Below are 26,501 nucleotides of genomic sequence, written 5' to 3' on the forward strand. Positions count from 1 at the left end.
AGGTCTGTGGGGCTGGCAGGTTTCTGTGCTTGGAGAGGTCTGTGGGGCTGGCAGGTTTCTGTGCCTGGGGAGGTCTGTGGGGCTGGCTGGTTTCTCTGCCTGGGGAGGTCTATGAGGCTGGCAGGTATCTCTGCCCGAGAGGTCTGTGGGACTGGCAGGTTTTTCTGCCTCGAGAGGTCTGTGGAGCTGGCAGGTTTCTGCGGCAGGATGCTGGGTGATCTTGTTACTCCCACAGGGTCAGGGATTTGGAGACATTTATGGACCAGAAACATTGATCCTTTTACTGGTACTGAGCGGAGTACAACGGCTTCAGGGCGGAACAGTGCACGGAGCGCCCCACAGTTCAAAGGTCGCAAGTGAGGTAGATTGTGCTGGTGTTAAAAAAAAAAGTCCAGAAAGAGAAGAGAGTTACACGCGCTGGAGCCTGTTTCCACGCAAGTCACGAGCAACCTCTGGTAGAACATGCTTCGTAACGTAGAAAGGCTGTAAATGTTATTTTTTCCCTTTCCTATCAATGGGGTAGGATTGGTGGCTCTTAGTGACAGCAGTACACAGAGGGGAAGTACATGGTATGAGAATTATGCTGCAGGTACTCATTTATGCAGCAGGAGAATGCAAAATTATGCGGTCTAATTCCTCACATTTTGTGATACTAATACTTAATTGTTTGTAATTTTTACACCTTTTAACCCCTTCGCCGCGGGGCTAATTCCCCCGCGGCGCTGGGTGGGAGAGGGCGCGCGCAGCGCCACGGTGCTTGTGACGAGCTCAGCTCGTCACACTGCACGGTGGTGCTGTGCTCATGACGAGCTGAGCTCGTCATGACCACGCCTGTTTCCGTGGAACGTTCAGCACAGCAGGGGAATTATCCCCACGCGTGAGCGCCGCGCGGGTCATGACGAGCTGAGCTTGTCATGAGTACAGCGCCACCGTGCCTCATGACGAGCTGAGCTCGTCATGAGCACGAAAGTGTTAAGACTGTTCTGGCAAACGTTTCACCTCAGTCTCAGTTTAACAGCCAAACGGCAAAAAGTAACTCAAAGGTGGCCTGTCAATTTTAGCGAAGGGCATTCGACTGTGCAGCAATGCATGTTGCTGTATTTTAGTAACTTTTATCTGTCTCAGCTAGAAACGATTTTTTTCTGCAAGCTGCAATTTATGTAGCACCACTGCCACCACAGCCCCAATCCTCACCCTCTCTGCCCCAACCCTCCCCCTACTCTACCCACTCACACCTTGATGTCCAGTTCTGCTGGACCCGCCCCTCCAGAGCTGACATCACCCAGCAACTAGAAATCAACGACAAAAGAAATCGGGTCAGTTTTGGGGGGAAGTGGGTACCACTTTGCCTTGATAAAGTCGGGCGAAACCGGGAAACATCTCCCAAAGTCACAGACGAAGGTGTAAATTCATAGGTGAAGGGTAAATTTTCTTGCGCCCACAAACTTCAATAGCGATTTTTGAGTTTTCTGTAAAATCCGCAAATCAACATAAATCGCAGGTGAAACTGATGACACGCACTTTTAATCTTTAATGTGTAACATAAACCCCCCTCTTTTCCAAACAACCTTCATGTACCAAAGGCGCCTTTCTTTTACTAAATGACTTCACTCTAAACTGGAGACCTTACGCACACAAGTGGTCGTCGCAATATATTTTGGGTGGAGTGCACTTGTCTGCGGGGGGGTGGCATAGACTGGGGGAACAGACAGACTCACCTGCGTGGGCAGCAGAAGACATGGCAAACAAGGCTAGCCTTGAGAAATAATTAAATTATGGCCGGTGGTCGCCGTCGCACGTTACCTCTCAATTGTCTACACTCTGGCCTCTGGGATGCCTCCTCTCTTCACCAGTCAGCAATGCGCATGACTATTGGTCACCATCCCCACCCTAAGGGTGAAGAGTAAGACCGCGCAGACGTGGTGGTGGAGACATATGCATGCTGCGCAGTGTGCACCATTACCATTTTGTTACATTTTGCCATTTAATTTGTGAAGAAAAGTCTAGAGCGAGCGTAAGTTACATAACCTACCTATATTAATTAATTACCTATCCCAGACGGTCACTGATATGTAGTGCTTGCTGGCACCGCTGAGGGGGCTGCAGATACAACAAACAAACTTAAGCACAGGGGTCCCCGGCAACACGGGGGCTGCGGGGGCCTGTGTTACGCCCCTGAGGCCTGTGTTACGCCCCTGCTTATATTGCCACGCCACACAATTCAACTATAAATAATTTAACCCTACAACATTCCATACCACATAACTATAATCCTAAAAATACACATATTACCACTTCACTCCATACCACATAATTCCACATCACAGAATAACATTCCACACAACTTAATACCACTCCCAACCACATAATTACACTCCACACAACTCAACTACACATATTTCAACTTCAATCTATCTAATTACACTTCACACAATATATTTACAGTCAACTCTAAAACACATCACCCTCCATAAAATACAACTCTGCAACATGTTGCATAATTCCACTCCACATAATTATACACTACGCCACATAATTCCACACGTCACACAATTACACAATTCATCCACATGCCATTTATCAGACAGCATAATAACACTCCATATTTACCACTTAGTTCCACATAATTAACCTCCACATAATTATGCTCTACTCCATGCTGCATACATACACTCCACATAAATCCAGCCTATGCCACGTAGCAACACTCCACATACTACACTTCCCACCATGCCTCATACCACTCAACATAATTTCACTCAACACCGCAACTCCCACGTCACACAATTCAACTCTACACATTTCCATTCCACACCACATAATTCACAACAAACTACATAATTCAGACTAACACCACAAATGCACAACACACCACATACATCCAATCTACACCACAAAATTCCACATCATGCTACAATATTTAACAGCACACCACATAAGTAAACTCTACTACATACCACTCCACAACACAAAATACCATTCCAGATAATACCACTCCAAGACACACAACCCCACTCCACTCAATACCACATAATTACACTGCACACCATGCCACATTATTTCACTACACAGATCCACTCAACGCAACACAATTCCACAACTAACAATTTCAATCCAAACCATATATGTCCACTTGACACTACACACATTCCCTCTACTCTAAACAGAAAACGCATAGGTAAAATGCATTGTCCCGTACAACATTAATAGCTCTAACTCTCACCTTCTAATGCCTCCCAGCAGATCCTGTTTCTGGAGCTGCTAACTCTCTGGCCGAAGTCAGCTCTGTGCTGCCTCAGAAGAGCAGAGCCCTGTGGTGAATGCTGTCTCTGGGGCTCCCACCCCCATCCTTTCTCCTGTCAGCTCTCCTCTGCGCTGCCTCCTGCGCTGTCTCTGGGGACCCCACCCCCATACTTTCTCCTGTAAGCTCTCCTTTGCGCTGTCTCCTGCGCTGTCTCTGGGGCCCCCACCCCCATCCTTTGTCCTATCAGCTCTCCTCTGCGCTGCCTCCTGTGCTGTCTCTGGGGCCCCATCCCACCCTTTCTCCTGTGAGCCCTCCTCTGCGCTGCCTCCTGCGCTGTCTCTGGGGCCCCCACCCCCACCCTTTCTCCTGTCAGGTCTCCTCTGCTCTGCCTCCTGCGCTGTCTCTGTGCCCCCCTTCCTTCCTCCTGTGAGCTCTCCTCTGCGCTGCCTCCTGCTCTCTCTGGGGTCCCCACCCCATCCGTTCTCCTGTGAGGTCTCTTCTGTGCTGCCTCCTGCGCTGTCTCTGGATCCCCCACCCCTATCCTTTCTCCTGTGAGCTCTCCTCTGTGCTACCTCCTTCGCTGTCTCTGGGACCCCCACCCCCATTTTTTCTCCTGTCCACTCTCCTCTGCGCTGCCTCCTGCTCTCTCTGGGCCCCCCACCCCCATCCTTTCTCCTGTGAGCACTCCTCTGTGCTGCCTCCTGCGCTGTATCTGGGGTCCCAACCCCCATCCTTTCTCCTGTCCGCTCTCCTCTGCGCTGCCTCCTGCTCTCTCTGGGGCCCCCATCCTTTCTCCTGTGAGCACTCCTCTGCGCTGCCTCCTGCGCTGTATCTGGGGGCCCAACCCCCATCCTTTCTCCTGTCCGCTCTCCTCTGCGCTGCCTCCTGCTCTCTCTGGGGCCCCCACCCCCATCCTTTCTCCTGTCAGCTCTCCGGCGCTGCCTCCTGCGCTGTCTCTGGGGCCCCCACCCCCATCCTTTCCTCCTGTCAGCTCCCCTCTGTGCTGCCTCCTGCGCTGTTTCTGGGCCCCCCACCCCCACCCCCATCCTTTCTCCTGTGAGCGCTCCTCTGCGCTGCCTCGTGCCCTCCCCCGGGGCCCCCAACCCCATCCTTTCCCCTGTGCGCTATCTTCTGCGCTGCTTCCTGCCCTGTCTCTGGGGCCCCCACCCCCATCCTTTCTCCTGTGAGCTCGCCTCTGCGCTGCCTCCTGCGCTGTCTTCGGGCCCCCACCCCCATCCTTACTCCTGTAAGCTCTCTTCTGCGCTGCCTCCTGCGCTGTCTCTGGGGCCCCCACACCCATCCTTTCTCCTGTCAACTCTCCTCTGCGCTGCCTCTGCGCTGTCTCTAGGGCCCCCACCCTTTCTCCTGTCAGGTCTCCTCTGCGCTACCTCCTGTGCTGTCTCTGGGGCCCCCACCCCCATCCTTTCCCCTATCAGCTCTCCTCTGCGCTGCCTCCTGCCCTGTCTGTGGGGCCCCCACCCCCACCCCCACCCCCATCCTTTCTCCTGTCAACTCTCCTCTGCGCTGCCTCCTGCGCTGTCTCCTGGGCCCCCACCCTTTCTCCTGTCAGGTCTCCTCTATGCTGCCTCTTGCTCTCTCTGGGCCCCCCAACCCCAACCCCATCCTTGTCCTCTCCCCTCTCAGAGGCTGTGCCCTGCGGGGAATGCTGTCTGAGGGCCCCCACTCACACCCTTGTCAGGGTCCTACTGAGCAGTGTTCTGTGCTGCCTCCTGCTCTATACCCCCCCCCCCCCCATCCTCTTTCCGGGCCTCCTGGGCTCTGACTGAAGAGAAACAATGATAAGCTGAAACATTGTTTCTCTTCAGTCCTGGGTCAGAGTGGAGGGGCTCGGAGCAGGCTGCAGACACTGCAGCTGCTTCAGAGCCTCACAGATCTCAATGTGCTGAGGGGCCCCCTTCACCTATTAAACCCTGGGGTTCCTCCGCACTGCGGGGGCTGCGGGGGTGTTTGTTACGCCCCTGCACTTAGTTCTCCCTATTGCTGGAGGTTCCTCCCTCTGTGCATGCACTGTCCTATATATCATGGATATCAGACGCTTGTGTGTTGTACCCTGTAGCATCGTTTGTAGTGGCGCAAAGGCTTGGGGCTCATTGGGAAAATCTGGGGTAACAGATCGAATCCCCTGTCTGAGGCAGATGTACAAAAAGGTATCCATTGATGTCTGCTGTATACCGTGAAATATGTGGTCCAATGTGCGAAACTTCCCCTCATTGTATAAGTCCCCCTAGTTTTTTATCTGTGTGCGTTCCAAAAACGTGTGAAAAAGCACCTCCTGAAGGAGGGGCAGAGACGGGTGATACACCAGAGGCAGTAGTGGCGAGTACAGCATAAATGCAGCTAACATCTTACTTAAGTGTGTCCAAGCAGCAACTGTACATGTCACCGTAGTTGGCGTCTTATCTCTACTAGGAAGTGGGATATACAATGCCCCATCAATGGGAACCGATAGGGCAAGCCAATGCTCCGCTGCCACTTGTGGCATATATCGTGGCTGATGCACCCAGAAGTACGCATAATGCGCTTGTTCGCTATAATAATAAAGTTTGAAATTAGGGATTCCAAATCCCCCTTGAGAATAGGGTCTAGTAAGGACACTCCACAGGAGCCTCAGGTTTCTACCCCCCCCCACCCCAATCTCGTTAGTTCAGACCTCAGTCGCTTAAAAAAATCTGTTCCTGGATGAAACGGTAAATTTAAAAACAGGTAAAGCAGCTGGGGCAACATCACCATTTTAATCAGAGACGCACGTCCTGCCATGGACAGAGGGAGAGCAATCCAGCGTGTGATATTATCCGATATGCGGACCATAGCAGTCCGTAGTTAATCCGCATCAGCGCATCCCTATCTCTGGTAACTCGAATCCCCAAGTATCTCAGCTCATCTTCACACCATGCTATCGGGTAGTCCAATGGAAATCTAGCCGTTACATCAGTAAGCGGAAAGAGGCAAGATTTGCTCCAGTTTATTTGAACACCCGATAGTCTCCCAAAAATTATAAATTCCCTAAGGATAGGGTTCAAATTCTGCTGGGGATCACAGACATACAACGTGATATCATCCACGTACAGAGATACCAAAATCGTGCCATCACACCGAACTCATAGTCCCATTCAATAGAATCGAACGCCTTTGTGGCATCTAAAAAGATAGCCGATAAAGGTAGTTCCGATGAGACATTATTCATTATCATAAACAATGTTTGTAGATTGTGAGATGTCGCTCTGCCTCGTACAAAGCCCGACTGGTCAGGTAGTACTAAGTTTTCCATAAGAAGCCCGAGCCGTGTGGCAATGATTTTAGCAAGTATCTTCACATCGCAATTGAGCAGCGACAGTGGCCTGTACGAATCACCTTGTTGAGGGGATTTACCAGGCTTCAGGAGGGAGGTGACGAGAGACTCCCTCATGGAGGGGAGGAGGTGGCCCACTTCCAGTGCGTCTTCATATACCTCCCTGAGTATGGGGGCCATCAAATCCACATAGGTTTTGTAAAATTCTACTGGGATGCCGTCTGTCCCTGTGGCCTTCCCAGACTGCGTATGCATAATTGCCTCCCTCACCTCATCTAACTCAAACGGAGTACTTAAAAACTGCCTCTGCGTGTCACTCAACCATCCCAGGGAAACATCCCCCAGATAGTCTTCCAAATCTAACTTGTCCATCCATGTAGTGGGGTATAATTTAGTATAGTGTGCTGCGAAAACATTCAGTATATTAGTGGTGTCTCTATACATTTGCCCATCCAACCCTTCTAGCTCAAGCACTATATTAGAACCTCGAGCTCTTATAATTGTTTCTGCCAGTGCTTTACCCGGCCTTTCTCCCTCCCCATATCTACGGGCTATCCAGAACCATCCCCTAAATTTTGCCTCCCTGCGGGCCGCGTCCGTGTATTCTGAAAGTTTCTCTCTTATCTGCGCCTGAATTGCGCTATCTGGTATGCAAGCTAATGATACCTCTAGCGCTTTGAGCTCCGTCTCAAGAGTATGCAATGTGTTCATGATGTCCTTAAGCACACCGGCCCCCTTAGCAATGCAAAACCCCCTCAGTGTGACCTTAAACGCCTCCCATATAGTCTCAACATTGTCAACAGAATCCTTGTTTCGTGCAAAAAAATCCTGCATCTCCTCCCTAAGTTCCTCCTGAAACACAGTGTCCAGTAGCACGGTAGGCTGCAATCTCCAACTATACCGCGGAGGACCAAAATCCAACGAGGAGAGAGTCAGCCTCACAGGCGAATGATCCGAATAAGTTCTGGCTATATGTTGTACCTTTGAGATTGCAGGGCACAGCCCCTCCGAGAGGAATATATAAGCTAGTCGCGCCCACGACGCTGCTTGTGCAGTAAAATGTACCCTCCCGGTCATGAGGATGTAAATGTCTCCAGGCATCTATTAAACTATACTCTGTGAGTGTAGTGTGTAATACTGTGCGTGCCTTGGTATAATGATGGGGGGCCGGGTGTGACCTAACAATATCTGGGTTGCGCGCAACATTAAAGTCGCCGCCCCATATTATGTGATTGGACCCTATCTCTATGATTTGGGCCCATAACTCTATAAAGAACTGTGGGTCATCTACATTTGGCCCATAGCAGCAGGCTAGAGTGACTGAGTCATGTCCCAGTCTCCCCCAGACCACTCAGTATCTCCCGTGCGCATCACATCTCCCCCCAGTCAAGGTGAACAGCGTTTGTTTTTTTATCAGAATAGCGGTGCCCCTGGCATATGAGGAATAGGAGGAAAATATCCTGTGCTCTGCCCATCTGCTCGCAAAGGCGTTAACGTGTTGCGGGCTAAAGTGCGTTTCCTGTAGTAGTGCCACATGGGCCTGATGCCTGTCTAGGTATGATAGCACTTGGCACTTTATGCGCGGATCTCCCAGCCCCCACACATTCCACGTAAGTACATTCAGTTCATTCACAGCCGCAGCCTGCAAGGGCCCGTGAGTGCAACATCCCTGCCATCGTCCGCACCACGGTGGTGCCTAGCTCCGAAACACGCACTCCAACAGATCCCTGCGATCACGCAATGCGCCTCTTGATCCCACCAAATAGTAAATCTGTAACTACCTGTAAGGTTTAAACAGTTTACCAGTATGACAACCATGTGTACCTTCCTCTCACTCCCCTCCACCCACCCCACAACCTGTATCAAACCAAACAAACTTAGAGCCCTCCCACCCCCCACCCACTGGAGCAACCCAATCTTGCCAGAATCCTGAACCCACCCATACACCCCACCACCCAACAACAACATTTGCCCCAACATTGCATGGACTTCAATGGGGGTATACCCTTGGGGGGTGCACTACTAGACAGCTATGCTGTTCCTCCACTCCCCTCCAGCCTCACCGTGGTGGTGCGACAGGCCCCGGCTTGGGGGGGAGTAGAGCCTGGAATCACATGACTTACATGCAAATGAGTCAATTGGAAATGTCTCACCTCCCGTTAGGCAGTGCAGGCTATTTGGGACACCCGCCTGTATGAGTCCAATTTAAGTCCTTCAAACTCATCCCAGCAATGTAGTTATTCCACATGTTCATTGTCTTCATCTCGATCCCTACATTGCAGCGCCTCCTGGCCACTTCCTCCTCTGTTTGCCCGCTTCACCGATCGTAGGAACTCCTCCACTTGATGCGGCTTCGTAAAAAAACTCTGTTTCCCTTGATGTGTCACCCTAGGTTTCGCAGGATACAGGAGTGCGTAGTCTATTTGCACATTTCTCAACTTCTTTTTCACATCCATAAATGTGCGCCTCTCCTCCTGTACAATGGGCGTAAAGTCTGGGTATATGGAGAAGGTGTTTCCTTCGTAGGATAGTGTCTGTTTGTTCTTAGCTGCTCTGTGGGCTACATTTCTATCCCGATAACTTAGTAATCTTGCGATTATGGGACGCGGTGGGTTCCCAGGCGCTGGTCTCGGCCCCAGTGATCTGTGCGCTCTTTCTATGATGAATTGCGAAGAGAAGGCCTCTCGGCCAATTGCCGCCACCAAAAGTTTCTCCATATAGTCCTCCATAAGCCCAGTATTCGTCGATTCTGGAATTCCTATGACGCGGATGTTATTGCGCCTACTGCGCGCTTCCAAGTTCTCATTCTTGGCTGGTATTGTACGTAGGAACGCATCCATCCTTGCGAGTTGCGTGGTGTGCTAGGCAGCGACGTCTTCGGTCTCGGATATACGACGTTCCGTCTCCTTGATGCGGTCTTCATGTCCATCTAATTTGTGCGCTATTGCATCCATCCTGGATGACATTCGGTCCACTTTGTCCACCACCGTCGCAAAGCCCTGTCGGATCTCTTGCAGGATATTGTTTATGTCTGAGGATTGCGGGGGAGTGGTTCCACTGGCATGAGCCACAGTCTCTTGGTCCTGATCTTTCGGCGTCGATTTTGTTCCTCTCTTCGCCACATCAAAGTTTAATTTTGGCTGTTTGGCGTCAGGCCTGCCCATTATGCTAGGAACGCGTTGGCCCAGGGACGGGCACCTCAGGTGCTTCAAAGGTGGGTCTTCCTGTCTTTTCCCGCGAGGCGGTCCTGGCATGAGCCATGCACAGTTCCTCCATTAGCGTCCCGTGCTGCACACCAAGCTTCCCAGTAGTGAGGCGGCAGCACGACGACCTGCTTCCACGACAGTGCAATATGTCCCTGGAGTCCACTCGGGGCTCCGGTGTGGTGGTGCAGCACCCTCCCTAAATCGTGGGCCCCAACGTGGCCGGCGCAATCTCTGTTGACCGACCCTCTGTGTAGTCTTCCGCCACCCCGTGCTGCACTCAATAGTAAATACTCCTCTCTCCGAATGGCGGGAGGGAAGGGAGCTTTCACTTACAGCAACAGGTTTCAGGTCTTCAGGTTCACCACTATAGGCAAAGACCTCCGATGGGCCGGTGAGAAGCGCTTGCGTCGTCGCACTCCCATGCACAGCACTAAAATCCTGAGCCAATTCTTCTGATGTGCTTGCAATGGTCCCGTAACTAGTGTGGCTCGGTGGATCACTTTCCAAGTACTCCGCCATTCAAGCCGCGCATCCAGGTTCCCACACAATGGCACATGAAGAGTCAGGGGGCACTACTGCTGAACCACCCTGGACTTGCCAATCCTCGTAGCGCTAGCCTTTCCGATCCCAAGACATGCAACTTAGCGCTTGATTACTGTATGTGTTCACAAATGCTTCACACACTGCCTCTGAGATAAGCCTGTCTGCTCTTGCCAAGCTACCAAGGGGGTGAACAGGGGTTATTTTAGGAGTGTACCCCCTTACTCTGACTAGAGGCAAGGGTCCCTATTTGTCACAAGTACCTACCTGTGCCACTAGAGACTCCGAAATCTAACATTGGTGGTCAGCGGTGAGGATTCTGGACTTGCATTTGTGATTCATGTACAGTGATTGGTGAACACTACTAGTGAGTGCAAACCAAACACAACCACATCCTGTTTTTTCTGTTTTATGCTGTCCTCCTGAAGGTATTTCTGATACTATGGCTCTGGTTAGTTGTTGCAAAATGGAACTCGATTTCTGGCACATGTTTGTCTACACAATGAAGGAGCTACGTGTGTTTTGCAAGGTAGGGGGCTGCCTGTGAAGAGGAGGTCCAGGGAGGATCTAGAAGCATCTATATTTCAGTATGAGTTACCCAGCTGGAAGGCAACACTGCCAGTGGAATCTGAGAAGGAGGAATACCCTGAAAGTGAGGGAGAAACAGAAATAGATAGCTGGCTTCTGGATTATGAACAGAGGATGAGAGAAACTGACGAAGAGCTGAGAGAGGTTGGTGAGGTCCAGAGAGCCTTTGCCCGAGGAGAAGATCTTTGGGCCACTCAGAAAGTGAGCTTTGCTGAGTTGGAGGTGGAGTCCAGCTCAGATGGTGGCAGCAAAATTGAGTTATCTAGCACTGAGGGAGCAGTACATACACCCAGTGATGTGGTGCCTAACTTGAAGGAGGGGGTTAACATACACAAGGAGGTTCAAGGACATGAGGTAGCTCTAGTAGTGTGCAGCGTCCCTGAGGAGAATAGTGTAACTGGTGCAGGGGTTCATGGTCCTAGTGGTGGGAGGGACACTCTACTGACTCTAGATGAGAGGTGCAGGGAGAGGGGTTCCCCCAAGGTTGAAATCCTGGTATGTGAGTGTGAAGACCGCCCAGAAGAGTGTGGACTGAGTGACAGAGATAGTCAGATACTGTCTTGCCATTCTCAAGAGAGTGGTGTGGAGTACGTGCGAGGCACTGGATGGTGAGGTGACGGGTAGTTTGGTTAACCCCTGTGGGGGGCTGTGTGATCCAATTGTGGGAGAGCATATATTTAAGTTCCTGTTTTCCAGAGCTATGCCAATGCCTGTTGGAGAGTGAGTTCTCTGACCCCAGGGAGCTCATATGGGAGGCAGACCTTTTGGTATATTCCAGAGGGTCTGGAGAGGCATTGGGGAGTGACCCTGGGGGGAGTGGCTCAGGTATCTTCCAACCCAGAGTGGTGGAAGTGGTTCAGAGTAGCCCAGCTAGGTCCTGTTGTAGTGGGAGGGGTGTAGGGACTCATGTCCTGTCTCAGTGGAGAAGGAGTGAGTGTGGGGCTGCATGTCCCAAGGTGCCCGAAACCCAGTTCCAGAGCCTGGATGGTTCTTTAAGGGAACACCAGGTGGGGAGCCTAGGCTGACCTGATGGGCCGCTCGTTGAGGGGGATCCCCTAGAGTCTGGTGAACTGGGAGTGTCTGTAAGCAGGCCTCCATTAGTTCTAGTGTCTCCTACGTGGAGGGTACAGAACTCCAGACTGAGGGGTGAGAAGGAGAAGGAGTCCCCAGTGGAGGAACCAGTAGATCAGGGGCCAGCCAGAAGGCCTGAGTCACCAGTGAATGACCATGGTGACACCACTTCTGTCCTGGGGATCTTCGCGCACTGAGAAACAAGAAGGGTGTGTGGAGGGTCAGGGGGACTGTTTAATGACCTGTCTGCTCGCTCCCCTGTCTTTAAGATACAAAACACAAAAGAGCAGATCAAGTCTGGGAGAGGTGTGTGCCTGCAATAGCAGACGTGTGGTACTAATGGTGAGTACGTGAAACAAAGGGTGCCAGACATGAAGACTATTGGCGGCAGGAGGCTGAAAAAATTCCCATCAGACCACCCATGTGGTGGAGTTTGCGGCCCTGCTCTATCCGTCGGTGCCTCAGAACTTCCGCTCGCCATCAGTTCTGAGGCACCGACGGATAGAGCGGGGCCTCATACTCCCGAGCGGTTGCCGGGTGAGGTGAGGCCATCACCCACACAAAGCTGGGAAGAAGATTTATTACTTTCCCTTCAGTGGACATTTAAGTATTCCAAATTTCTGATATATATGTAACTTTTCAAGTACATGTTTGTTATTATCATATTTTTTCACTATGACATCTCATTTGTAGTTGCAGTAGCTATAATTGTTGTCAAAGGTCCTGAAGAAAGCCGGGTCAGATGCCCTGAAGGCTGAAACATGTCGACCACACTGTCTAGCGCCATAGGGTAGCCTTACTACCTAGCGTGTTTTTAATCTTTGACACTCGGACTTCTAGTTTGAACGTTCTTTGGAGTCTGGGTAGCCAATTTTAATTATTTTTGAGCACTGCACTTTCTTAGTTTACATCACTTTAGGATGCACATAATGATCATATTTATTTGACATCTATTCCGGCACTATTTGGTCGGACTTGGGATGGCATGATCATTAATTCCCACATGACGCAAACTCCACCACATGGGTGGTCTGATGGGAATTTTTTCAGCCTCCTGCCGCCAATAGTCTTCATGTCTGGCACCCTTTGTTTCACGTACTCACCATTAGTACCACACGTCTGATCTTCGCGCACTGTCAGATGGACAGGGGTCCGGAGATCTGCGCCAGGCAGACTATCACATAACACAGGAGTTATATGTTACCCTCAGAGGAGGCATGCGTGCTTCCAATGAAGTCCTGGTGCGCCAGGCAAGTGTTCAAACGCAGTGGTTGGTCCCTGGGTTGGGAAGCCAGGTTCAGGTGTTGTCTGACCTGGAGGAAGGGGCACCTGTAATCAGTTTCCTGACCGATGTAGCTTCTAGGGGTACCACTCCAGGTGGGAGGGTACAGCACTCTGAAAGGGAGTGCAGAGGGAGGGAGTCCTCGCCTCTGACCCCGGTTCAACTAGAGGGTTCAGACCCTAGGTTGGAGGGCCAGGTTCAGGGTGTCCCTCCTGGCCTGGTAGCCCAGTTGTAGGATAGAACCCCTGAAATGGTGGGTGAATTGTGCAGGACACTTGCTACAGGTACCCTGACAATTCTCAGAGGGGGTACAGCTCCAGGTGGGAGGGTACAGAGCCCCAAGGAGGAGGACCGGGTGAGGGAGAGGCCACCCCAGTCTCTAGTAGAACCGCTGGGTACCAGCCTGGGGATGGTGGGTCAGTGTCAGGATGTCACACCTGACCTGACAGGAGGGAGAGAGGACAAAGGGTGCTAAGCACCTGGGGTTACAGCCCCCGCTCTCAGACGCCACAGAGGTTTGAGAACCCTGAGAGGCATGAGGCCTTGGGTCTCATCACTGACTACTGTCAGTGGCCACTGTGGCTTGCTGTCTGTCTGTTGGGACACACCTGTGAGCAAGCTAAGGTTAGGTGCTGCACAAATGGTGTCCTTAGAGGAGGAGAAGGGTTCCACATGGTTTAGCTTGGTGAACCCTGAGAGTGTGGACAGAGGAATTGAAATGGGTTCAGATTGGCGTAGAACTGGAATATGCCCCTGCTGTTGCGGGCCAGGTCCATGTTCTATCACCCAAAGCAGGGAAGCCCATGAAGGTAGTGATTGGTCTAACCTTCGTTTTGGCTGGAAGGGGGTTGTGTTGGACTTGGCCCTTGTTGCAGGATCATCCCTGAACTTTTTGCCTTCCTCCTGTACTTGCTCTGACCTGTTTTTGTTGGTTTTATGACTCTGGGCACTATACCACTGCTGATCAGTGCTAAAGTGCATATGCTCTCCCTATTGTAAATTGATGTATGGATTAGTGATTCGATGATTGGCTGGTTTGGTTTTACCTAGCAGACCCTAGTGCAGTGCACCAGGAGTGACCAGGGCTTGTAAACCAAATGCTGCTGGTGGGCTTGCAACACTGGTAGAGCCACCCACAGAATCAGCCTGTAAAAGTGTGTCTAAGGTCTGCCATTGCAGAGCCTGTGTGCAGTCAGGTGCTGCCATGCTGACTGGGCAAGTGCACCCACTTGCCAGTCCCTAAACCTTCCCTTTTCTTCATATAAGACACCCCTATGGTAGGCCCAAGGGCAGGGTGCATTGTAAGTAAAAGGTAGGACATGCCCCGGTGTGTGTGTGGCATGTCCTAGTAGTGAAATACAGCCATTTTTGTTTTTTACTATTGCAAGGCTACCTGTTCTCCATAGGCCAGAATGGGCAGTTAGATTATTACATTTTATAATCCTAACTGACTCAGGTAACATGGTAGAAATCCCAGTTTAGTATGCCTGAACGCAGAATGATAAAATACATATTTCAGTGAAGTTGATTTTAACAATCTGTGTTTGAAAATACCAATTTTAGAAAGTAGGTATTTTCTTGTCTAACTATCCAAGCCTGCCTCTGCTAGGTTGTGTATTCCTTGAGTGACAGGGCTGGGGGATTCCAGGAGACAGGATTAGTCAGCCCAGTGGTGAGTAGAAGGATCTGCATCTAAATGGGAGGGAGGAGTTGCACCTGGGACCTGAATAGGACTGTGCCTTTCCTCCACAATACTGGCTCCACCTGCTGTGGTGCGGCTGATGTCTCTGCCCTGCACCGTGAAAGGAGAGAAGGAATCATGTCAACAGAGTGCTCCAGGGCTGTGCCTTTCCTCCACAATGCTGGCTCCACCTCCTGTGGGGCGTCTGATGTTTCTGCCCTGTACTGTGAAAGGAAAGAAGGGGTCATGTAAACAGAGTGATCCCTCCAGAACTGGTTTGGACTAGGCAAAGGTCCCTCTGCCCTCAGAGGACTAAGGATGTTGGGGTATAAATATTAGCGACCCTGATCCCAAGAAATTAGATCACTTTTGGACAAACAAGAACAAACCTTTGCTGAGGAGAGGAACCTGAAGATACTGAGGAGAGACTATCCCTAAGCTGAAGTGCTGCTTGGGGGATTGGCTTGCAGTGGTTGCCTGACTGCCAAAGAGAGGAGAGAGGAACTTTGTTTGTACATTCATCAACTTGTGTAAGGATCTCCAAGGGCTTGGAACAGGGCTTGCCTCCTGCTGAAGTCTCAGGGACAACAGACTTCACCCACCAGCTCCTCAAGAGTTTTCCTGAAGTGCCTGCAGTTGTGTTGGACTTTTTGGGGACTTGCGTGTCGCAAGGAGCTGGAAGCGAGACACAAGATCAAGAAGCGTGTCGCAGAACTGCCGCTGCTGCTTCACAACACGAAGTACCTCTCATCGCCGGAGGAGAGGATCGATGTCGCAGAAGACGCCACCGCATCACCGGGAAGCCTGTCGTAGGAGTAGAGGATCGACGTCGCATCAGATGCCGCCGCATCTCCGAGAAGCGTGTCGCAGGGCCTGTCACGGCTCATCGCCTAGAGAAGAGGATCGACGTCGCAGCATAAGTCGCCGCATCACCAGGAAGAGTGTCACAGGGCCTGTCGCTGCTCGCATCGTTGTGGATGCAACTCGCATTGCCAGGAGAGAGGAGCAGACGCCGCTGCATCACTGGGAAGCGTGTTGCAGGGCCTCCCCAACTCACATGGTGTCAAGCATCTCGCATCGCCGGGGGAGATGATCGACGTCGCAGCAGACGCCGCCGCATCACCGGGAAGCGCGTCGCATCAAGGAGAAAGCACCATCTTTATTTATTTGCACCAGATCTTCGACGCGTCACCATCCTTGCGTGCCAGGGACTACCGCATCACCTTTCTTGCAACACTTTCGTTGCCCTGCGTGTCACATCTTAAGGTACATTGACTCAAAGTGTCGCATTTTAAGATCTAATGAGAACTAAGCTAATTCTACCATTTGAAGTAGAGTATTGTGGATTTTTTGTCGTTTGTGGTCTTGTGATAAGTCTATAGAAAGCCCGACACTGGATTCATCTCTCCTCCCTCCGTGGCTACGGAGGAGGGTGCTACCTATCGAGCAACTAAATGACAGAGCTATGCATATGAAACTATTGTTCCCCCCCAAACAGCCCTCCATCTCCCAGCTGGTGGAAGTGTGTTTAACTTTTATATAAGCATTATGCACAAGAGTGAAATACCTGAGGGTGACACTCTTGGTGGAAATTCACCTATGACACAGCAGTCTGCTGTACCTCTGAAACATCTTCCTTTCATTCTTTTCATTATGTGTACTGACTCGCATGTGTAGGCACTGTTTGCTCTCTCATATTGTACATGCATGTGACTGTTCAGTGGCCCACGTATAACCTCAGTGTGAGCCCCCCTGGCCTGCACAGTTACTGACCAATTTGACAGTGACCCATCACTGAATGGACAGAGTGAGACATATGTGTTGTCTGCCACCCTATTCATCAATGAGCTACCTTAGGACTGTGAATAGCACAAAACAGACCTTGTGAGAAGGGTGTGAGAATGTAAGATCATGACCTTAAATGTGACCTCCATGTCACAGTGAGCCATTCACGGGCCAAGGACATTGAGGGGTGTGTAGTGTTGGACACAGTGAGTGTGACCCAACACATCATTTCCAATGTAATGTATGTCTTGCTCCCTCACAAACTGCATTGCATATGTGGGCCTTCTTCACATTGCTTTCTGTGCTGGCATTCTGCATGTGTAGGTGATGGCCAGGTACTGTATCCATCCTCATAACTGCAAGAATGTATATATGATTATCTGATGCTAATGTATTACATGTCATGCTGTATGGCCTCTGCTAAACATATCTGAATAGCTGTTCTAAGTATGTGCATGCTTATGTACCGAGACAAAGTGGGTACATAACCCAGTGTCACTGAAATTTCCTGCTCTTGTCTCCCATGCCTGTAGGTTAAAGTCCACCAGTGTAAGGCCTTATGGAGGGCTATTGCACGCAAGGTGCGGGTTCTGGGTGTCTCCAACCGACGGCACACACACTGTCACAAGAGGTGGGATGACATCTGTCGGCTGAGCAAAAACGTGGCAGAGATGGCGCTGAGGCTGCTCCCTCAGACTGGAAGGTGGCCCGCAGGAGCATGACACCAATAATGGCCCACTTCTTGGCAGTGATACAGCCAGCGCTGAATGTTAATGTTAATGTTAATATGCATTTATTAAGCGCTCGTACGCCCGGGGGCTTCATGGCGCTATAGAAAGGAACACAGCGCGCCAATTAAAAGCAGAGATAAGGCGGCTCAGCAGAACGCCTGGGAAAAAAGCCAGGTTTTAAGGGAGTGTCTAAAACTGAGGATATTATCGCTCAGTTTTAATTGAAGGGGAAGAGAATTCCAGAAGGTAGCTGCAAGATGGTCAAAGCAGCAACCTCCGAGACGCTTCCTCTTGTAAGAAGGGACGATCAGAAGGGATTTGTGAATGGACCGGAGATTACAGGAAGGATTGTATCTATTGAATAGATCTCTAATGAATAGAGGGCCAGAGTCATGTAGAGACTTGAATAGAATACACCCTGTTTTAAAAGCTACCCGTTGCTCGACAGGCAACCAGTGAACCAGTGTAGCTGTTTTAACCCTGATCTAACAGACTGCCTTTTTTTTTTTTTTTTTTTTTTGAAAACCTTTATTGTGCACGAAAAGAGAACATATACGGGCCTACAACCATCAGGCCGGCCACGGGACTTTTAAGCACAGGTGCGAGCAATGTGGTTCTACAGCGGCATCAGGCAAGATAGCAGCAATTAGTAACAGGTACATTGAATGGAGTTATGCCGCCAAGGAGAAGGAGCATTGAAGGTTAAATTTCTAAAGTTCCGATTGAATTATAAATCAGTAAAGAATAGAGTCAAGGAGAACCGAGTCCAGACAGTAGCTTCATAACATGAGCAGGCGGCATCAATAAGAACAACATTAGGAAGAACACCCCGTCAATATGGCAGTACCATACAAAACAACAGTAGATGCAGTCCACTTTTACGCACCACCCTCAGCGCCACCCGCTCCCTACCAACCCCTATTGCAGACTCAGAACAGAAAACAGAACAAGAAAGCACAGAAATTAGAGAAATAAGGCCCATAGAAACTAAAAGAGGAAAACTAAATCTACCCCCCCACCCTACAACAATCCGGAGGCTACGGCCTACCCCCCCCCCGGCAAAGTGCCTGTCGCCCAGTAAAGAACCCGAAATATAGAATAAGAAGAAGAGAGAAAGGAGAAAAGATAAGAAAAGAAAGATGTTCACACTTGAAGTATCGGGAGGAAGAAAAGAGCAAGCTATTCCACCCCTCCCAAAAGAGAAAGGAAACGGGGGAGGAGCCCTATCACTAACAAGACACCCGGTCCCCCAGCCATATAAAGCCCCCTTTACCGAATGAAACAAGAATATTGAGAAATACACTACCAAAAGGAGAAGTGAATCAGAAACATCCGGGTCCCCGAGTCAGTACCGGAATGATCACCCCGTCCATAAGGGCAATAGCAGGATAAGCACAGTCCCACCCCATGTGCAAAAATACCAGGATAGACACCATTAGCAGAACAAATGTGGGGGGAGCTATAATCATTACACACGCCAGAGAGGCAGTACAGTTCAAAATCGTACCAGCTAGTCTAACAAAAGTGAACCCCCGGAGATCTCCAGCGCAAATCAGGTCGCGAGCGACCACTACACCATGACGCCCAGCAGAAGCCCGCCCCAGTCGGAACAAAGGGACAAGATGGCCGCCTTAGTGAGGACGTAGACAAAGGAGAGCAAGAAGGACGCTACCCTAAACAAACAGCCCCCATGGCACAATAAACTTCCATGATCAGGAGACAGGAACCAAAGAGAACGTGGCGGAGCCGATAGCCCACAATTTATCAGGGTAGCCAGTATATGGTGCCGACTGTGCCAATAACAAAGGTCACAATATCTCGGAGGACGCCATGATTGTAGAACAGAACTACCACTAGCAATAATAGAGACAGATGGGGGAAAACAAGCTACACCATACATACAATACAAGCAGTCAGTACGTACAACATTCCAACCCAAATCCCCACCTGGCAAGAAAGTATTACAACCAGGAACCCGTCTAACCCTGTCCCGATCTCAGGAGCCCCCCCGATCTCAATCGTCCCCCTGAACATGGCCCCGGAGAAGGTCCCGCCCCTGCATAGACAAAATGGGAAGATGGCCGCCCCCTGCAAGTCAAAGATCTCCAAGCATAAAATGGACCCCGCCTGACCCATACATCGATGGCAAACCAAAAACACACTGTACCAAGTTCAGCCCGTTGTTGCAAAAAATAAGAAACTGAGGGCGGATCATGCGTGACATTCACAGTCAGCGAGAGCAGTTGCAGTGCCAGCGGAGTCTTGCACAATCTCAGAGTTACAGTATCCGACTGCGTAAGCTGTGGCAGGATGGGAAACAATGTAACCTCAACCGGATAAGCTGGCGACGGTCCGTTTGAGTAGTCACTGCGAGAAAGCTGTCCCATTACACAGTTCCGCGGAAACAATGTATCGCTTTCAATGCAAATAAGGGGCTGAGAGGTGCAACAAGAAGAGCCGACAGCCAATGCACCCCCCAATCCGATAACGGCTTCATCCAGCTTCGCTCCAAGCGCTTGAAAAAACTCGTGCCAGTCCGCCCTTAGGTCAGAAAGCGCGGCAACAACGGAGGCATAGGTGAACTCGGGCTGGTGATCTATCACATCCATAATCCTGGGCGCACCAACTTGTTCCACAGTCCTCGCGAGGCAGTGCGGGGCAGTCCAGTCGGGAGCCTAGACGCCGTCCGCCAGTTCCGTAAATGGAGCGGCCGCCATGTTAAGCACCACAATGAGCTCACTGTTCCCCTCGGCGAATCCCTTCCTGGACAGTGTAGACGTGTTTTCAGTGTAACTCGGGCCAGCCACCGGCGAGCGATAACACATAGGAGTCCCCTTCGCGCGGGCTCCAACAGGAAGAAGCACAGAAGCGAGCCGAGCAGCCAGGTCCGCGCCAGCCAGGAGAGGAGAAGCGCGACTCACCTCGGCGCCGCACTGAGAAGGGACGGCAATGTAAACCCACAATCGGTCAACGCACACCGTCCATTGGGGGGGGCTAATGCAGGCGCCGTCTCAGCCACCAGGTTGGCGGGGAAGGGATGGCAGAGTTATTCGATGGTCAGCCCACAGGAGAGCAAGCCGTCTCCGGCCGAACGAGACCAACACGGGGTCCGGTGCCAGGGCTCGGCAATGGCGATCGAGCCAGCACCTCGATGTTACTGGCTGGCGGGCAGATAGGGACACCGGAGAAACACCCCCGGCAACAGCGCGTTTCACTCGTCCTCCCGCAGTAGCGCTATGGCAGGAGCGAGGTCAGGATATTTGTGCAGGAATCACAGGCTCGGGGAGCCGGGCGACTACACGTCCGTCTCCGCCGCCATCTTGGCTCCTCCCCCCCAGACTGCCTTTTTGATAGGTTCAGAATAAGTCTGGCTGCCTGGTTCTGAACCAGCTGGAGGCGCTTTAGCTCTCCAGCCTGGAGCCCAAGATAGAGGCTGTTGGAGAAGTCTAATCTAGACAGAACCAGGGAGATGACAATCTGTGTGAGGGCCGCCAGGGAGAAAAAGCAGGCAATTTTCTTAATTTTCTTCAGTTGGAAAAAGCTAGATGACACAACTGCACCAACCTGCCTTTTCAGGAAGAGATACTCACTGATAAAGATTCCTAAGCTCTTAACTGAAGATGACTTAGACGGAGGGGCTCCCATGCTGGATGGCCAGAAGCTAGGATTCCAACTAAGTACACTCTGCCCAGGCAAGACCAATTCAGTCTTGCCTGGGTTGAGTTTCAGATGACTGCAGCTCATCCAACTCAGGATATGAGACATGGTGTTTTGAAACTCTTCCACTGAGTCCTTGGTGTTTAAAGGGAAGATGAGCTGCAAGTCATCTGCATAGTTGAAGATGGTGACTCTAGCTTTCCTGAGAGAATACAAAAGGGGGCGTAGGTATAAATTAAATAGCAGAGGTGACAAAGATGAGCCCTGAGGTACTCCACAGATGGTAGGTATAGTGGGAGCTGTGAAAGAACCCAGTCTAACAGATTGAGTGCGGCCAGTGATGAATGAGCGAATCCAGCTCAGTGCAGGGCCCCTTAGACCTGCCTGCTCGACACGGTTGACCAGGATGGTATAGTCAACCGTGTCGAACGCAGCCGATAGGTCCAGTAGCACCAAAGCCTGGTGGATCCCCTCATCAGCATTCCGCCTCAAAGTATTCTGCACCGAAAGAATAACTGCTTCAGTTGAGTGACAAGGGCGAAAACCTGCCTGATTGGGTGCAAGATACTTTGATTCTTCCATAAATTTGGAAATACTGTCACAGACATGAGCCTCCAGTAATTTGGCACAGTAAGGCAGCAATGATATGGGCCTATAGTTAAGCGGGTCCAGCGGGTTAGCTCCGACTTTTTTTATCAGGGGAATGAGGAGGGCTTTTTTGAAGTTGTCAGGAACTCTACCCTGCGAGAGAGATCCATTCAGCATGGAAAGCATGCCCTCGGGAATAGTAGTTCCCACTTCTCTCAAGATATGTGGGGGGCAAATATCATCAGGGGAGCCTGATTTGACCTTGACAAAAAGCTTAGATAAACTGGCGTCGTCAATAAGGGGAAAAGATTCCAAAGTTGAAGGATTGTAATAGGTGTCAACCAGAGGGGAGGGAGACAGAGTAGTGAGGATACTTTGTTTTATAGTGCAAATTTTATTAAAGAAAAAAGTGTTTAATGAGTTGCAGAGGTCCTGAGTGGGGGCCACATGTGGAGAAGTTCTGTCACTGCCACTAAGACTTTCCACGATGTTAAACAATTCTCTTGATTTATTGTGTGAATTAAGGATTTTTTCCGAAAAATAGTCAGTTTTGTGTTTCTGGATAAGTTTCTGATAGTCCTTTCGGGCCCTACAATAATTGGCTTTGTCTAGTTCTAAGTACGCTGTTCGCCACTTCCGCTCCTTTTGACGAACTTCAAGTTTTAAAGCTTTCAGATAAGGTGTAAACCACCTGTGAGCGTCATTGGGGCGGGAGCGGGGAAAATTGGAACAAGGGGCATGTGCATCAGCTGCCTGATGTAGCCAGCTGGAAAAGGCTTCTTCAATCCCTTCAATATCCTGATCTAATGGGGGAAGGGATGAAGTTAAGGTGTCGAGAAAGGCAGTGATGTCAACATTCTTCCATATTCTGACTTTCCCTCCTTTCTGAAACGGCTGCTTTCTACTCTTTGCGATGGTGATAGAAAAATGAATCAGAAAGTGGTCCGACCAGATGCAGGGAGTAATGGAATTAATAGCCAAGGGAATGTTCTGTGACCAAATTTGATCAAGGCTGTGCCCTTTTTCATGGGTAGGGAGATGTATCTGTTGGATAAGATTCATATCTAGTAGGGTCTCCTTCAGCGCAGCTGCCTGAGTATCCAACTCAGTAGAGTTCAACCAAAGATTAAAATCGCCCAGCAACACGATTTTCTTGTGATTAATTATTAAAGGGGCAAGATGTTCTGCTAAAGATGCCGCAAATGTGGGCATACTTTGAGGGGGGCGGTAAATGAGGATCATAAGTAGAGATCCGCTGTTAGTGTCCATTTTAAAGGTCATGTTATCAGATCCTACGAGATCAAGAGACGGTAGAAGAGAAAATTTATGAGTATTATGAATGATCGCAGCAACTCCCCCACCCCTTTTGTCAGCAGGTCTATTCACATGCAGGATATAGTAGTTAGAAGGAACTGCTGCTAAAATATCGGGCAAGGAGTCTGCATTGAGCCAAGTCTCTGTGAGGAGTAAAAGATCAGGTTGCTCCGCCTGAAGCAAGAAAAATATGTCCATATGGTGTTTTACCATGGATCTGGTGTTTCAATAATAACATTTAAAAGTCGTCTCAGAGTCAGGCATAAAGGAAGAATAGAAGAGTTGGGGCGCGTGGGTTTATCAGCCATAAGCTCGGGGTTCAAGATGCCATAGGTGGCGGCACGCTTTAGGACATACGCGGGTAGGGCGGGTCCCGCACTGTCTGAAGGTCTAAGTTGTAGCAAGTCTAGGGAGGAATATGTGTAATTTTGACCAGGGATTCTGGCCCCAGGCCCCGGTCTGCCGCGGACGGGCGCAGACGGGCTTGACTTGTGCGCGACTTTGGCACGCATTCGTCGCGCCCGCTGCGCTCGTCCGCTGCGCTCCTGTATACACATTGGTTTTGTAGCCTGACTCCCGGGAGAACTAGACCACTAGATCCGGTCCAGCCCCACCCAAGATGGCGGCTCGCCTCACCCTCCACGCAAACGGCACCAGCCGCGATGGAACAGGGCGGGATACAGAGGATAAATCAGCACAGTAGGATGGACGTTTGAGGGCCCATCAGCAACAAGGTGGGGGTGAGTATTCTGCGAAGTGTGACTTTGGATGTGAGTGACTGCATGTATCCCAACCCTAAGTCAGTGCAGAGCTCTGTAATGTCCAAAGTGTGATGCAATGGCATGTAAGTGGCCTCTGTGTTGAGTGCAGCTGTCATACATTTACGCTACATGTACTTTCTCATGTGCTTAATGTAATGGCCCTTGACATTGCATGCTGAGATGTGGCCTTATGGCATCGGCTGCATTAGGGGTCAAGGACGTCACCGAGCAGTGTACAGCAGTGTGCCTCATCTTAATGTGCTTTCGTCGATGTTTGCAGTGCCTGACCTCGAAATTGTGAGAACTACACATCTGACACCAATGTGCAACAGTTGTTGTGCTTCAAAGTACAACATGGTGGACATCTGTAACTCATGGCCATTGTAAAAGGACATTTTTGAGTCAGTATCTGTGTTGTCCCCTGAAAGTAACTTCATAGGTGACCCTGACAACATGTTGAAATGTACATCTTTCTCACCTACAGGCACGCCGGTATGCTTACTGGAATCTGTATGTTAGGTTACATGGAGGCACGGGCAAGCCATTAATGCCAAGTATGCATGTTAACATGCATCTTCTGATTTTTGCATTAAGGTTGCACATGCAGACTGCACAGGGTGTCGTGCAACATGGGGTTATCATAATCTAGTTTTGTGCTTTGCTTGCATATGATGTTTGTGAATATGGCACTAAACTGAACCTACGTCTTTGTCTATTGCAGCATTTACCGAGGGAACAGAAGGACAGGGGACGGACACCAGTGGTGAGGCATCTTGCACAACTGCTACACATGAGCTCACTGACACTGATGTGACCAGTGCCGCGGATGGGGACAGGTCTACCCTTGAAGAATCACGCCCAGAAACACCAACCTCAACGTCATCTAACGCCAGCGGTAACTCCTCGATGTTGGCGGGCACAGGGAGTGGGAGTAAGAAGGGTAGAGTGTCCTTCCCCCCTGGCACCGCTGCCCCTGCCCCTGTCTCCCCTGCTGGCCTCAGTGTTGAGGCAGTGGGCCTTTTGCGCCAGCTGTGTGTGGGTCAGGCTGCTCTCCTGAATGCCTTCCAGGTTCATGATAAGAAGTTTGCACAGGTAGTTGCCTTCATGGAGGGCATTCATTCTGACATTGGTGGGCTACACAGAACTGTCCAGTCTTTGTTCTCCATAGTGACGGCAGCCATTCAGCTGTCACAGGCTCAGAATCCAGCTCCAGTCCCTTCAGCAACCACCCTGCCAGTGGCAACATCTGACGAAAGTGACCACACACCAGAGCCCTCAGACTCCAAGTACGCCATAAGCAGTGCACAACAGCAACACTCCAAGCAGCCCAGCGCGCAGACACCATCCCCAAAACAAATAACAGTCACACAGGAGCGCAAAGGCAAAAACCCTTCAGGTGACACTCAGGCGCATCAGGCAATGAAACAGGCCTCAGGCTCACATGCATCACAATCAGCCCCATCCGAGGACACTCCCATCCCCAAACCTGCTCCCAAAGACAAACAAACAGTTGCTGTGCCTGCTGTGAAGCTTGTGCCTGCAAAGAGTCTGCAGAAACAGCCCTCTAAGGCAGATTCATCCACAACCTCAACTCCCATCCACACCCCTGTGAATCCGGGACAGGAGGGCAATGTGGGAGGTTTACCTGGTCGACAAAGGATGGAAAAAGGCAAGGCCAGGCCAAGCGTACCACCAGATCCAGCATATCCCCACAGGGAGGGCCACCACCTGCACCGGATGCACCTTTGGTGGAGAGTGTGCCTGTTGTGCCCACCCCACTTCCTACTCCTACCAAGACAATTCCTGGCTATCAAATCCCCAAGAAGTGGAGAGGCAGCCCTCCACATTTACCCTCACACACTGTCTCACGGCAGCATGTCTCCGCCTCCCCGTGCCACCATGCCATGCGGTCCAAGCAGCCCTCCGGCTCACATCATCACTGATGCCTCTACCTCAGCTGGTCCTCTCTTCTAGGTCCAGTCCTCCAACTGGCCCAGACAAGCAGCCACCCTGTGCAGTTTCTCATGCACACATGTACTTTTTTCTACTTTGTACTGGCCAATGGCCTTGCCGTTTATCACTTTGGATGGCCATTCCCTGTGCAGTTTCTGATGCACACACATACTTTTTTCTAATTTGTACTGGCCAATGGCCTTGCTGTTTATCACTTTGGATGCCCATTTCCTGTGAAGTTTCTCGTGTACACATGTACCTACTTTGCACTATGGACTGGCCAATGGCCTTGCTGTTTGTCACTTTGAATGAGTAACAACAAAGACAAAGAGTGGAGGGTCCAAGGGACTACATTTTTGAGACATGCAATAAAAAAATCCCCTTCTTATTCAAATATATAACACAAAAAATCCTTGGGTCTATAATACTTGTGTGTGCTAGAAGTAACAGACTATGTTTAAGTATTAATTCTCTATAGGGGAGAAATCCCTTTAGGACGATTATCCTCACTCACCATAAGTGACATGCTTCATCATTTGGGTATCTCCTCACAGTGGAAAAACCTAGTTTCACTGAGGGCTACAAACCCCTCACTGTGAGGGAAGAGCTCAGGGATGTTTTGATATAGAAGCTGCTACACTCTCTGGGAAACTAAAGTCCTATGGTGAATGAGGTTAGATGTCAAAACTGCAGCGCAAAGAAAAGAAAAAATTTAATTTTATAACTACCTACTGACAGCAAACCTCCGGATGCAGCCTCAGTCCGCGACAGGGTACCGACGGATAGAGTG

General features: G+C 50.4%; 1 protein-coding gene across 2 annotated transcripts in view; it reads left to right on the top strand.

Annotated features, from left to right (window-relative positions):
* Window positions 1-26,157, top strand: part of LOC144799382 (uncharacterized) — a 67,615-nt gene extending 41,458 nt beyond the window's left edge. The window contains exons 1-2 of one of the 2 annotated variants that reach the window (XM_078670680.1): window positions 17,193-17,410; window positions 24,480-26,157. In XM_078670680.1, the coding sequence (XP_078526806.1) occupies window positions 24,665-25,732 (1,068 nt within the window). In that variant the 5' untranslated portion in view covers window positions 17,193-17,410; window positions 24,480-24,664 and the 3' untranslated portion in view covers window positions 25,733-26,157. Of the gene's footprint in view, window positions 1-17,192; window positions 17,411-24,479 lie in introns of those variants that run through there. The other variant, XM_078670673.1, reaches the window with a different exon arrangement.
* Window positions 26,158-26,501: the final 344 nt, after the last annotated feature.

The sequence above is a fragment of the Lissotriton helveticus genome, chromosome 1_2, assembly GCF_964261635.1.
Source record: "Lissotriton helveticus chromosome 1_2, aLisHel1.1, whole genome shotgun sequence".
Taxonomy (NCBI): Eukaryota; Metazoa; Chordata; class Amphibia; order Caudata; family Salamandridae; genus Lissotriton; species Lissotriton helveticus.